At 46.9% G+C, this 14606-nt stretch overlaps 1 protein-coding gene across 2 annotated transcripts; it reads right to left on the bottom strand.

The window, feature by feature from the left end:
• Window positions 1-1800: 1800 nt before the first annotated feature.
• Window positions 1801-9106, bottom strand: BOLA3 (bolA family member 3). 2 transcript variants are annotated; one of them, XM_069494734.1, is made up of 4 exons: window positions 9017-9106; window positions 6673-6796; window positions 4617-4705; window positions 1801-2059 (listed from the first exon to the last, which is right to left on the bottom strand). In XM_069494734.1, the coding sequence occupies exons 1-4, from the start codon at window positions 9068-9070 to the stop codon at window positions 1994-1996; spliced, it is 333 nt and encodes a 110-aa protein (XP_069350835.1). In that variant the 5' UTR covers window positions 9071-9106; the 3' UTR covers window positions 1801-1993. The 2 variants fall into 2 exon arrangements, with proteins under 2 accessions (XP_069350835.1, XP_069350836.1); XM_069494735.1 differs by lacking the exon at window positions 4617-4705.
• Window positions 9107-14606: the final 5500 nt, after the last annotated feature.

Genomic DNA, 14606 nt, shown 5'->3' with positions numbered 1-14606 from the left:
GGATGTGCAGTAGCTCCAGGGAGGGAAAAGGGGGTGGCCTGAGGGGAGGGCTGCAGCAGGCAGGGCAGGCCCGAGGGAGGTGGCGTAGGGGACCCGGCTCTACGGAGTCTGAGCCTGTAACATGACGACCCATAATGTGACTTGCCTGCTCTCTGTGGCCACTCTCCCCTCCCCTCACTGATCTCAGACCTGGCAGGGACCCAGGTAAGGGCCTTTGTAAGCACTGCAGGTGGTTCTAACTTGCAGCCAGACTGAGAATCACTGTATCGCCTTCACTTCATAGTATCTGCTTCCTGTTAACTCCTTGCCATTCGTGACGTCTCTCAGTCCAGTTTTCCAACTTCAGCTTCTTTGTACCCAATCAATTCTCCCTGTGTTTCCCGGTTTGGATTCCCGGATTTGTTCCAGTAGCCACCAGCCAGCCTGTGGACCGGCTGTCCTCGGGTTACTCACCCTTCTGTCTTTGGAATCCCAGGAAAGGGAATGGGAACCACTGGCTCCTTACCACTGTCTGTGTCTGGGTGGGGCTTTGTGGCCCCAGGTCCATTCCCAGGTTGCTGGCCAGCCCGTCCCATACGCTGCTCACGTGTGTGCTCTAATCAGGGCTGAGGGGGCACTTCAGGAACCCAGGGACAAAACGTGCGTGGGGGAGGGCTGTGGGCCAGGCAGTTTCCCCTAGACTGACTTGCCCAGTCAGCAAGCACCTACCTCAGGGCACTTCGGGTTTTCCACTGGAAAACTGTACACTGTTTTTAGAAGGACAATTGGCTCAGAAAATATCTCATCTTGACTCAGCAGTTTCCACAAGTAGCACTTAGTCAAAAAGCTAGGAGTTGGCTGTATCAGATGCAATGTTATATTCTGGCCACTGGGATTAAACAATTTCTTCTTTTCTAATCAAGAAGAAACCCTGTGATTCCGCTCCCAATTTTTAATTTTAGAAGAACAACTGGGGTGGGGGTGCCACTTGTTGCGAGAATAGGAGCAGACATTGGAAAGTGGTAGGAGTGCACATTTCACGGCCCAGAGAGTCCCCGGGCTGGGGGCGGTGAAGCAGAGGGAGGAGTCTGCTATGCTCTGGTGCCCAGGGACTCCTGGGAGGCCTGGCCCACCAAGCCACACTTTTCTTCCAGTTAAGAACATCTGTTGTTCTGTGTCCTAGCCTCCTCTTTGGAGGACAGAACCTCCTACTTCTTTGGGGAACGCCTACTCCCTCCAGTCCAAACCGGAGTCCAGTGAGAGCCTGCAGTTTTACACACTCCCGGACTCTAGCTGATTAATACAGAGTGGCTCCCGACTCAAGCCAGAGGCCTTCCCTGGAACTTGGAAGGAAAGTCTGCCCTTCTTGCAGCCTGGACATTAAGATATAAAGATTGCTGGGCACAGTGGCTCGTGCCTGTAATCCCAGTTACTTGGTAGGCCAAGATGGAAGGGAAGGATCGCTTGAGGCCAAGAGTTTGACAACCAGCCTAGACAACAGAGCACTCTAGCTGGGGTGACAAAGTGAGACTCTGTCTCAAAAAAAAAAAAAGAAAAAGAAAAGAAATTGAGGGTCTAAGATCATTCATGCAAGAAGTTTAGAGAAGGAAAGAGTGATGAAACCGAGGCGCTCTTCTTTCTTTTGGTAACATTAAGGGGCCTGAGCAGTTTCACAGGGGGAAAAAACAAGACAACCTCTCAACAGGACAAAAAGCTGGCACTGCATTCTGTCTCTGTAGCAGAACAGAACTGTCCAACGATGAGACCCCTTTGCACAAAAGGACACTGCTTCCATAATAGAGGCACTTGAATCATTACTAATGAGCCTTCAAAAGCTTCAGTTGTCCGGTACCTTTAATTAACATCTAAATAGATAACATATCTTCTATAATTATAATATGGAAATGTCTATGAACAAAATAGATAAATTTCTTGGCAAATGCCTAGGGAAGAATGGTGTCCATCAAGTTCATCCAAGGTTTCAAGCAGCAGCAGCTACACAGCCAGGGTGTGGTCAGTGTTTGGGGACGGAGGTAAATACCCGCAATCCGTGCATACCTTTGATTTCTTCTTTTAGTGCCTAAGGAAGTAAAAGAGTGTGTCAGTTTTTGTGCATTTTACAGTGATTACAGTAATTCTCTCAGAGTAACCTTGTATAGCTCTATATCTGAAGAAGACTTTGTACATACTTTGTTTAAGCAACTTTTCCTTTTTTTTTTGAAAAACTTATTTTTTATTTATTTATTTTTTTTGAGACAGAGTCTCATTCTGTTGCCCAGACTAGAGTGCTGTGGTGTCAGCCTAGCTCACAGCAACCTCAAACTCCTGGGTTCAACCAATCCTGCCTCAACCTCTCGAGTAGCTGGGACTACAGGCATGTGCCACCATGCCTGGCTAATTTTTTCTATATATATTTTAGTTGTCCATATAATTTCTTTCTATTTTTAGTAGAGACGGGGTCTCGCTCTTGCTCAGGCTGGTCTCAAACTCCTGAGCTCAAAGGATCCACCCACCTTGGCCTCCCAGAGTGCTAGGATTATAGGTGTGAGCCACCGTGCCCAGCAGAAAAACAATTTTTAATTTTTTTCAATCAATAATATCTAACCTGGCTTAAAAATCAAAAGGTGTAAAAAGGTATCCAGTGAAAGTCTCCTTCCCCCACCTGTCCCCCAGCCCCCATTTCCAAATAGAGAATTGTTGCTGTTAGTTTCTTGTGTATCTTTGCAGGGATTTAAAAATGCACATTTAAGCTAATATCAATATATTAATATATCCCACCCCACGACTTTTTAAAAACACAAATGGTGAACATTCCAAACACATTGCTCTACACTTTTCTTTTCCCCCTAACCGTCTACCTTGGAGAACTGTCTATATCAGGCCGTTCTTGTCTGCATTAGCACAGCAGTCGATTAGATGGGTATAATATACCTTTCGATCTGTCCCCTGATGATGAACTTTTAGGCTGCTTTCTGTATTTTGCTATTTTGAGCAAAGAGCGTTCTTTAAAATGAGCTGTTCTTTAAAACCACACCAATTAACACAAATTCTCCAATTTTGCTTCAGAGCAGGAAATAACACCACAAAGTAGTCCTGAGACTTGTTTAAGGCTACAGATGGTCTGAGGGCCCAAATCTGAACAAGCCACCACAGTCAAATAGATTAGCCTCTGCAGTACTAGCAGACAGAGAGGTTACGGGACCAGAGGGAGGCTTGGACCTCTTAAATTTATAATCAGAGGGGAGGGTAGTGCAGGAGCAGGCTCGGCCTGCGGGCGTCTCCCTCGGAGGGGAGGGGACTGTTTTATTTCTTTTTCTCTTTTCTCTCCTTCATTTGGTGTCATTCACTTTTCCCCTCTACTAGTTTGAAAGACATGCATTCTGTTTTTATATTCTTAGTGGTTTCTTTGGAAATTAAAAGATCATCTTGAACTTACCAAAATCTAATGTATTCAATATCTTTACCCTCCTCTTGAACAATAAAAGGTCCTTAGAACACACTTAGCTTCCACTCCTAAATTACACGCTATTGTTACTGTGTATTTTAACATTATCTTTTAAAAAAACAAACCCACCTTTCTCTTGCAATACAACACACACACAGAAATCTGCACAGAGCAAAAACGTTGACTCAACTACTTTTCACAAACTTAGCACATCGATGTTACCAGCGCAATAGAAAAAAACAAACAAACAAAAAAAAATATAATCAGTGCAGAGGAAGAGACAAAGTTCTTTTATACCAGACCAAAATCTGATAATCATAGTGGGATAGGCATTTTTTTTCCTAGTCAGTAAAGCAATTTCCCTTCTCTTGGAGAATAGGTCCTTTTCCACTTTAATTATACATTTCTGGTGGGACTACCAATTGGCCTGATACTGACGTGGTCATGTGCCACTGGCCCGGCCTATGATTGGCTCAGGGATGGCACATGATCCCAGCTGGGCCAATCAGAATCTCCCCTGGGAGGCCAGCACAGTGGCTCACACCTGTAATCCCAACTACTTGGGAGGCAGAGGCAGGAGGATGGCTTGAGCCCAGGAGTTTGAGGTTGCTGTGAGCTATGATGACACCATTGCACTCTAGCTGGAGCAAAAGAGCAAGATTCTGTCTCTGAATAAATAAAATAAAATCAGCATGGATAATATATAAACTGGGCCTTAGTCTGGTTGAACACGCTGTCCCAGGCCCCAAATGCTCTGTCACTAGGTCTGGGCCACTTCAGCCATTCTGAAGCAGCCTGTGCATCAATGTACCCATCTGTAAAACAGTCTCAAAGAGAGGCTAAAAAAAAAAAAAATCTTCAAATCTACAAAAGCATGTATTTTTAAGCACTATGTTTAGAAATACTATTCAATATGTGACAGTAACAGTAAACACTGGTAGCATTGTACAAGGAAATGCAAAATAACTATTGGGTGGCTTGTTTTCAATTTTGAATAAAATTCATATTTGCCGACAGTCTGATTCCAGATAGTTCCAGATTATATTTTTGTCAGGTCTCAAGTCCTGTTTGCGTGATTGTAGTATTGCATTTTTCCTTCCTAGGCCTGATGGTAAAAGCCACCAGCCCGGCTTGGCAGGCCCTTTCAGATGCCGAAGGCCAGTGGCACAGAAATGCTGTGGCCTCTACTGACCTGATTAACCATCTGGTGCTGCTGGACGGTTCTCTTCTCCTTAAACTCTTCTGATTCGATTTTAATTTCATACATCGCCCCACAGCCTCCTAACATAAACACAATTGAAAAGCATTTCAATTCTTAGGTTATGGCAGCTACAATCCCATATGTCCTTGAAGGTCTGAATCCAAAGAAGGTCTCAATGTTATTATTCATCGTGAAGGAAAGCTGCCCCAACTGTTAGGGAAAGATCACAGCTTCCCATCTGACCACATGTTCCTCCTGACGGGTGGCCTCAACCCCAAACGTGCTCTTCCTTTTGCAAGGCAGCTGCACTGCTCAGGATTATTACTTATGGGAGGAAAGCTAAGGCGCAAAGCATGGACAACCTAGGGAATGTAGAATATTCCCTTTTACTGGCCAAAAAATGCCATCGAAGAAGGTGGGAAGGACTGAATTTCAGGGTTCCACCTTCCAAAGGACCGGCAATTGGTAATTTTTAAAGTGCAAAAATACACTAAAAATTAATATGAAAAGTGTGTGTGATGCTATCTACGTCAGGGACACAGCAAACGTGCTGAGCCCGGAGCTGCTCAGGGCTGTCTGTGGCACCCCCGGGGCTACAGTGCAGCACCCAGGATTTTATCCTGGGCTTTAGGGGAAGATTTTTGGTGAAGCCCTCAAGGCAAAGCTTGGTGGCCCCACCCACCCCTGCCCGAGCTCTGCCCCCATGTGGCTGGAGAGCTAGCGCTGATGTGATGACTGCTGTAGCATGACAACGTCCCCTGCACTGTTAACGCCAGGACACTGTAGGAGAAGTGCACTTTGCTCAACAGGCTTTGTTTTGCTTCTCTTATAATGTGCTCTAGGAGCCAGAGTTTTGGTTGAACCCAAGTTCCCAGCCTTGATTCCCTTTCTGCACTCCGTCCAGGGCTGGGCAGAGCCAGACTAAGGGGGCAAGTCCAACCCTAGCCCTGGCCCTGGGCAGGTGCAGGACTGGTGACATCAAGGCCCCAGCATTGCCCTGGAACCCCTGTGGAGCCCTCACTTGATGTACCATTCCAATAGATTGATTAATTTCCTATAGTTTCCAGAATAAACTCTTGCTAAACTTTCTCCCAAATCCTTGTAAATGCTGTATTCTCAGTGAAGTCAGTGAGCCCTTGTGGCAATGCAGAGTGGCAAAAACCGCGCCTGTGGGTGTGGAGAGATTCAGGCTGATGCCCGTCTAGCTGTTCTGCGTGTGTGTCTGGCTGAAGGGCCTATCTTCTCCTTCCTGTGGGTGCAGAAGCTGGTTCCCCAGCCTGCTCCTGATACAGCCAGCCTGAACTTCTGAGGTGCCTGTGGCTGCCTGAGAAAGACAGGGCCTTGGCTGGGCGAGGTGGCTCACGCCTGTAATCCTAGCTTTCTGGGAGGCCGAGGCGGGAGGGTAGTTGCAGCTCAGGGATTTGACACTAGCCTGAGCACAGTGAGACCCTGTCTCAATTTTTTAAAAAAATTAAAATATTTAAAAAAATGTAATAAATTTATATTTTTTAATAAAATAATTTAAAAAAAGGCAGGGCCTGGCTGTGGCTGGTGACTGGGCTTGGGACAGAGTCTGTCCTGGGTCCTGGTTCTGGTTCCAGTTGTCCTCTCCTCCCCGTGAGGGGCTGAGCAGGTCCTTTGGCCTCTCTGGGCTTGTTGCCTCCTGGGGAAAGGAAGGCAGTTGGACGACTGGGGTCTGCTCCAGCTCCGGCATTCTAGGGTTTCCGAAGAAAGTGAGGAAATTAGAGGAAGGCCCATCTCGCTGTCAAATGAAAGACTGTGGTCCTGAGCTCCAGGGTCACTGAGAGGGACCTCGTCCGAGTCCTCCCCACTGGGCCTTGTCCCCACAGTTTCCCCGTGAGGTTTCTGAAGCCTCACCTCCACCCCATCAGGTGGGAGCAGCCGAGTTCCATCTGTCCAAAAGCAACACACATTGAGAAGCTACTGACGGGCGGCAAGTTCCCTCCTGCAAGCCCCTTGCCCTCTGCTCCTCCTCCGCAGGGCAGAATCTTACCAAAGCTCTGTGGGAAAGACGGGAAAACCTTACCTGAAATGTCGGTGACTTGGATAGCTGTTGCTCGAGGAAACTTTTCTCTGAGAATTTGGGTCACTTTGCGCTCCCCCTCAGTCTGGGAGGCAAACATCCGATGGGCAGAGTGGAGAAGAGGCAGCTGCCATAGAAGAGAGACAAGAGGGTCAGGCCAGAGCAAGATGGCACTGCCCCCAGGCCGGGCCACTGTGCAGGCCGCACCTGCCACTTCCCTGCAGGACAGGCCCTGGCCCTCGACAGTGCAGCCAAGGGCTCACCACAGGGGCTATGCGGTCAGGTGTCCGTATAAGCTCCCCAGGGTACGGAATAAACTTGTTTTGAGGTGGAAGATGATTGTTAATAACTCAGTTTGACTCTAGAGACCAGGCCCCAAACCTGATTCAATAGATGTTTAATTCTTCATGATAATGCCATGAGAGAGACACTATTACGATGACAGTTTTATAGGCGAGGAAACTGAGGCATTGAGTAATGCCCAAGGTTGGATCCATTAGTAAAATGTAGAGCCAGGAGAGAGGCCCAGTTAGGCTGCTGTGCCATTGGCTGCCCACTGCCTTGCATGGTGGGGCCACACTCCACCCACACTTGCGCCTGATTAACATGCCACACCCTCCCCAGTAGGTCGTGACCTCACGACCCATAGCTGAGCTTGCACCATGCACCAACTCTCACTGGGGAGAAGAGTCAGAATTCTATTAAATGACCTTAAGAATGAACATTTTTGGATTATTTACCTTTGGCTACTTCCCCCCGCCTCCATGGCTACTATAGGGAGCCAGTGCTTCTGGTAGAGTATGTCTCAACACTTAGCCGTGAAGGAGCAGAAAACCAGGTCGGTAGCCACGCGGCTCGGCCGACCACATGCTAGAATGGGAGACCAGGAGTCAAGTGTGGCAGGCCTTGAATGCCAGACTAAACATTTAGGAATGTGTTAGATCCAGTGATGTGACTCCAGGTAATGTGACCTGGGCTCTTGGTAACCTGCAGGAAACAGTGCCTTCTGGAGCTAGTCAGGAAAGACACCTGAGTAAGAAGCATTACAAAGGAAGAAGCACCAGGTGCTGGTCCCTGACAGGACGTAGATGGCAGGTGGGAGGACACAAGGGCTGTTCCGTGGGGACTGGTGTTGAAGGCTCCACCCCTTCACCCCTCAGTCCTGCCCATCCTCAGGCCTTTCCTGATGGTCCATAGCAGGGTCCTGTGTCACAGAATCTCAGAGCACCTTCTTTAAAATGAGCTGTGAACTGGCTTTCTCACCACTGGTCTTAAAAGCTAGGACTGAGTCTGTCCTGTTCCGGCAGCATCCCAGGGCTGACCCCAGAGCAGGGCCTCAGAAGCACTTGGTAACGGGTGGATGAATGAATGAGCAGGGGAGGAACTAGTGCATTAGGTGCATGCCCGCTGGGCACCAGCAAAGGAGTCCCACAGGCAGTCCAAATGCAGGTCAGGAGAAAGGTCCCGAGTTAGACTGCGTGCTGTATGGAGGGGCAGAAGCTTCATGTTGTGACCTGGGTAGGCTTGCTGAGGGGGTGGAGCTGCTTCTGGGGGCAGAACCTCGGCGTGCACAGGCAGAGGGTAAGCAGATGGCAGGCAGAATCGGCAATCACTAAGGGATGAGGGTGGTTAGCACTGCAGAGCCCTCGGGAGAAGCCTTTCTTTCGTCTTGGCAGATCTGAGGGCGGCGGTCTCTAACGGAACAATCCTACTGACAACATCCCCAGATGACCACTGTTCACGCTGAAAGTCACCAGCGCGGAAGAACTCCTCTTCATGTATGGGGGAGGCAGGCTCAAGATCAGGAGAGAAGGAAAATGAGAGGAAAGAGAGAGAAGTGAACGAGGTGAGGCAAAGGATGAACCAGAAAGCGGGAGAGATTAGGAGAGAGTGGGAAGTGCCTTCTGCTGGGCTTCTACTCCGGGTAGAAGGAGTGGGGCTTGCGGAGGATCGAGGTCAGAGGCCCAGCTGACGTCCCCAAGGCCCAGACCCCTCTGAACCCACCCCTTGACCTCGGACTATGATTCCTGCCCTCGGCTTTGTAAATCAGCATTTCTTGTTCCTGTGCCCGCGGTATTATGACTGTTCGTTCATGTGTCTGTCCCCTTGACCCCTAACCTCCTCCCGGCTCGGGAGCTCCCCCAGAGCTCGCCGGGGCCTGATACTTCTCCGAAAGTCGTCGTCATGGAGTGAATGAATGAACGAAGAGAGAAAGGAAGGGGAGGCCCCTCGGGCCCTGCGCCGCGCCCCCCGGAGCCAGTCTTTGAGCCCCGATAGCGGCCGGCTCCGCGGTCCCTCCGCAGCTCCCGCCCCGGGGACAGCAGCCCCGGCCCCCGCCCGCGCTCACCCCGTGGATCCCGCGGAGCACAGGCGCTGCGGCGGCCGGGAGCCACGCCGCCATGCCCGACCTACGCGACCCGCCGCCCGAGGTCGCCGTGTCTCCCGCAAGGCGCGGAGCCAGGGACCTGGAGCCGCCGCCGTGCGCGAGGCCGCCCCCTGCCGCCCGGAGGCCGCCGGCCGGTCCGGGCCCCGGGGACGCGCCTGCCCGGAACCTGCGGCGTCGGCCGCCTCCGGCCCTGCGCTCCGCCCTCGCCCGCCACGGCTCCTGCTCCCTCCCGGGGCCCGGTTCCACGGCAGGGTGAAATCTCCTTCCTCCCCAGCTTAGACGCGCTCCAGAGTTCTCGGCGCTCAATACTGACTGTCCCGCATTCGAATACCCTCCTTGCCCTTGAAGGAACTTCTCCATTCCCACGCCCCACCCCGGCAACCTGGCTTCTAAACTGAGGAGCCTGGGTTTCTCTCCAGGTAAGGGGACTCGTGGAAGGATTTCAAGGAGGGCAGTCGTTGTCAGATTTGCGCTTTAGAAAAATCACTCCAGCTCCTCCTGTGAGGAGGAGTGACCGTAGGGGCTGAAATCGGAGACGAGGACAGAAGTTCTGTCAGGGTGGCAGTCTGCTCTCGGTTCTTGGTGTGCTCTGGGCTGAAGAATGACCAGACACATCACAGTGTCAGGTCCAGCCTCTTGGCCAACTGTTATCCTCGTTCTTTAGATCCTTGCTTGGGGTGGGGGGGACGGAGTGGCCACAGCAGGAAGCAGTTTCACCTGAGTAGCTTTTTATCTTAAAGCGTTCCCTCCTTCCCCAGGTGTAGCAGTTGCTTGGGATAGGATTAAGGGTGGGGCGCCACCAAAACCGAATGCCTGCCCTTATCCTCCTTCCCAGGTGGGGCAATTGCTGGAGGCAGCACCAAAGCAGGGCACCCTTGTCCCTAGAAGAGCCAGAGATCCTAGCTATCCACCTAACAGTTCCAAGGCTATTGCAATGGTCCCAGTGGGAATTGAGGGGCCTGAACTAATCCAGTGACAGAAGGGGTGGGAAGAGTGGGCCGAGACACTTAGGAGGTGAATGAAGAGAGTGACTGGATATGGGGGATCAGGGTGGGAAAGATATCTGGGATGACGGCCAAGTTTTTGGCTTGAACAATGACATGGATGTAGGAGAGTGGGGTGGGGGCTGAGGAGCTGACAAATTCAGTTTTGCATTTGCCTGAGTTTAAGGTGTCACAGGACACTGGCCTAGCAGAGGCCACAGGCTGTAGAGTTATGAGAATGCAGCAGGAAGTTGATGCCAAGAGGGATGGGTCAGACTGCCAGCAAACCCACCCAGCCTCTGGAGTACTAGTACTGCCAGACAAATCAAGGCCAAAATCCAAACAAACCTTTTGTCTCCATAGCTGTATTTCTTTGCAGCATGTGGTCTGGTGGTACCCTGCAGGACACTAGCTTTTTGCTATTGCATTCTGGGCTATGCAATCAATACCTTCAGCCTTGCATTTGGATGGATTGCACCTTCAGTTCTTTACAGTGATTGACTAAAAATACGCTAATTTATTCTAATATTAATTGACTCCTATGTTCTGGCCTTCATAATTTCTCCTTTGAATAATTGTTAATAGCCTCTCCCACATTTTCTGTTTGGGATTCCTTAAAAGTTACGTTGGTGTGGTTAGGGATAATTTGCTTTTTTCTTCATTGGCATCAATGATACAGTTAAAGCTGTCAAAAGTATTTTTTCCAGTGGTGTAGTAGGGGGGAACCACCCCTTTGCTATTCAAACCACATGGTTCAGAGGAGGGAGACCCATCCCCAGTTCTAGGAGTGGAAACATAACCTAGGTCTGGCCAATCATACAGGGATTGGGTTAGGGTTGACCCATGACCTAAGCCAGACCAATGAGAGTTGGTACAGAGACTATTTTGGAACTAAAGAAAAGAAATGATGTTTTTCAACTGTGTTGCTAAGCTGGTAGAAAGCCTGGAGCTGCAGGCAACCATCTTTGCAACCATGTGGACAGAGCTACTTTGGAAATGAAGCAGACAAGAAAGAGCTAAGAGGAGAAAAACGTTAGACTTTGCTTGTGCAACTGGAAACCAGCAGTGCTGGAAATGAGCACTAAAGCCAGTTTAATTGGCTTTGTCATATGTTATGCTGATTGGTATTTGCAGAATTACTCCTTTCCTTTATTGAAAATGGTACTTTTGCTTATCTCCAACCTTTCTTTTCTCTGTAATTTAAAAATTGCCCATATTATCTGTTACTCTGAATCATTGTCTCTCTGCCCCACCCTCTTCCCCTTACTGTTTCCACAGGCTGCCAGAGCCATCTGAAATGGAAACATTTACTACCTAAAATTCTTCAGATTCCCCATCACCTGCGGGCAAAAACTTAAGTTCTTTCATATGATTTAACCCGTATCTGCCTGTCCAACTGAAATCTACCCTTCAGTAATATTGAACTACTTGTACCTGTATGCACAAACTATGCTAAGTTTGGTTATGCAATGGCCTATCTTTTAAGCCAGTTTAAGCCTTGTCTTCTCCAGAGGGCTACCTCTGACCACCCCACAGTAAGCTTAGTGCTTGCAACTTACATCCTCTGTTGCACTTATGGCCCTTTACAACTATCAATTATGTATTATATGTGTCTGTTCCCACTGGTCTATAAACTCCACAAGGACAAGGCCTTGCTTGAGTAATCTATGTCAACAGTCCAGCATGGGACAAAAAGTGCATGCACTGGGATTACTCAACAGAACTGACAGGTTTAGCAATTTGAGTTCAAGTTTGAATTTGAACCTTTTCAAAAAAGGATTTACAGGACAATCTCACCAATCTTGGACTTCCAAATTAGTTCCAACATAACTTCTGGTATAATTTTTTACAACAAAAGCAAGTAAAAGGTGTGTTTTACTTTGTTATGATTAAAGTGAAATGCCTTTAGTCTCAGGAAATAGGTCAGTCCTTTCTGCACCTTTTTTTTTTTTGCTGTGAACTTGAGATTCTCTTATCCTCACTTGTATCAGTCCTTGATCACTCCCAGCTGTCATACATACAATATTTACATCTATGCTAACTGCAGATAACTCCTTAGGCAGTATCTCTTGGATACATCTCTTTTTTTACCTCATTGGGATGACTTTTAATTGCATAGTCATTTTATTTTACAGTGCCTTCTAGTACCCTCGAGCATGCAGTATTTCTGCAAATGCAATCCAGAGAAACAGAGGCCTGACTTACTATGTGCTAGCTATTTGAACTTGTCCAAGCTTTTGTGACATGGTTGGAATAACACTGGAAAATTTCTAGTGTACCTCTCAATTGCCATCACTTCCCTAGGTACAGATTAAATGAGATAACCTACTAAAGGATTCCCCTAAAAGACTACAGGCATCTAGCTTTTGTCAGACATGGCAGAGACTGACATCTAGTGGCCAGTGATAACCACTGGCTGTAGTGTCCATACCTAGTGGGGACATCAATGGGGTGTTTACTAGAGAAGGTCCAAGGCATGGTTTGGACATTGTTTCTGGCTGTGCAGGTTAGAAGCCTGACTCTGGCCCTCCCAAAGATTATCTGGGTTATTCTACTACTCTTTTATAAAGTTTGAAATAGCTTTCAAAGGCTTAGCCATTAGATGCCCTTACAAACTTTTACTATTTTTGCTATCAATTTTAAATTAAGCCTACTGAAAATGTCTAAAGAAATCCAAAACCGGTCGCTAGCTTACTCATCTTGTACAAAATAAGAAGTGTTAACCTATTCTACTTAGCCACATTCATTAAATTTTAAAATTGAACTCAAAAAATGGCAAAAAATTCTAGCATTACTATTTTAAACAGACCTAAAATGCATCTGTAATTTGGACCTCCAAAACTAACTGTATTTCTCCTATAATAGTGAAAAATGGCTGTATGGGGATGTTTTAAGGATATGTACTGAGTACTCAATTTTAAGATTAGAAAATTATTAAGTCCAGTCCCTCTTCCCTTTTCTCAACCTCACGACCAGGAATGTAGAAACAGATCCAGAATTTGGTTGGCATGGTAGGAAGGAGACTACTTACTTTTGTATGGCATAGGTTTCAGCCACTGTCATCAGAGACATCATTTGTTTCTTAGGGTGGGTCCTGGTGGTACACAACATACTTAGTTCATTTAGGAACTTCCCTTTTTTAAGGGCTAAGAAAACATTTTAGCTACTAAATGATATGCAAAGGTAACTTTCCAAATTTAAGCTGTACTCAAAAATCCATAGAACCTACGAAAATCTCCTTTCCACATTTAAATAGAAATAAGTGTTGAGACACAAACGTTAGTCATTTTTTGCTTTCAATATATTTTATTCTGATGAAGTTACAAAAGTAGATACAAAATACTTTTTTAAAAAAGTACAGTTAACTGACTTAGAAAAATAGATAAAGCCCCTAAAGGTTTAAAAATACAACATAAATTTTTTATGTAAAGAATATTTAAAAATATTTTAGATGGTAACCAAGACTAACTTACGCAAACTATTTTTGATGTAGACCAAACAGAATGTTGTTCTATAATAAGTCCATAGCAAACTGGTAATCCGTCTGGATTTACAGAATACTTGTTTGGAATATAATCTGATAATGAGAGAAATCTGAAGTGAATTTCAATGCAGCTGCATCAGTAAAATTACTTTACCACACTTAGTATAGTCCCCCAGAGCCTTTTACAGTACTGAATCAAAACTGAATGCAAAATAGAATGACCAAAGGACTATTTTCCCTCTTTGCCAGAATTCTACAATAGTAGAGACTGAATCCACTTACTGAACTGATTGATCTCAGGAGGAAATAATTTGCCTGTTGAAGGTGCTCAACGTTTGGTGTCGAGGCTGGCATTATTCAGGCCAGGGTTTCATGCTAACAGGAGACAGCCTCCTATGACAAGGCAGCAGTAGCACCAGCACCATCACTGGGGCTGCTTAGAAACTTTCTAGGACTCATATTCTTTGGGCCCAATTTGTTGATGCTTATGAGGTAATGATGTCATGTTTGAGAAGCTCTACTTCTAGTATAATCTCATTACTCAGAGAGAAAGCCAACAGTATCATCAGAAAACTACAACATTTGCAAAAGTTAGTATCACCACCAGGATTGTTTCTCTTGCCTCTGAACTACTAGAAACACTTTATCTTTGTCATCAAAATCATGGTGAATACAGATTTGCATTTCTCAAGTAAGCAACTACATGAGTTAGGGCTCTACAAAACTAAGATGAAAGGAAATACTTTGTTAGGTGGCAGCCCTATAATATCACTTTATTCACAATCTGAAAAATAAAGGATACATTTGGCTGCCAGTACAAAAACTGTAGTTTAGGAAGGTTTGAATATTTAAACAAAAATCTGTACATCATTGCCCAAGTTTTTTAAAATGCCTGAAAATTAAAGCACCATAGGATCAACTACTTAATTTAGCAGGCACTCTCCACCCCGTGATCGTAATCATGTATGACGAGCAGAGAGCAGACACTGAGAGGAGCTGACTTCTGATTAGGAGGGCAAGAGGGGCGAGTGCTGTGGAACAGCAGATCCTGGCCATGGGGAGAGAGAAATCATAGGTGAGTAGT

The sequence above is a fragment of the Eulemur rufifrons genome, chromosome 19, assembly GCF_041146395.1.
Source record: "Eulemur rufifrons isolate Redbay chromosome 19, OSU_ERuf_1, whole genome shotgun sequence".
Classification (NCBI taxonomy): domain Eukaryota; kingdom Metazoa; phylum Chordata; class Mammalia; order Primates; family Lemuridae; genus Eulemur; species Eulemur rufifrons.
Note: the sequence above shows the minus strand (reverse complement) of the source record. Positions and strands in the feature narration are given on the sequence as shown.

Coding starts and splice junctions, on each gene's coding strand:
- BOLA3 (XM_069494734.1), bottom strand. CDS start 9,070: ATGGCGGCGTGGCTCCCGGCCGCCGCAGCGCCTGTGCTCCGCGGGATC. Junction 4,706..6,672: donor CCAAGTCACCGACATTTCAG/GTAAGGTTTTCC, acceptor TGTTTATGTTAG/GAGGCTGTGGGGCGATGTAT. Junction 2,060..4,616: donor AGCACCAGATGGTTAATCAG/GTCAGTAGAGGC, acceptor TTACTTCCTTAG/GCACTAAAAGAAGAAATCAA.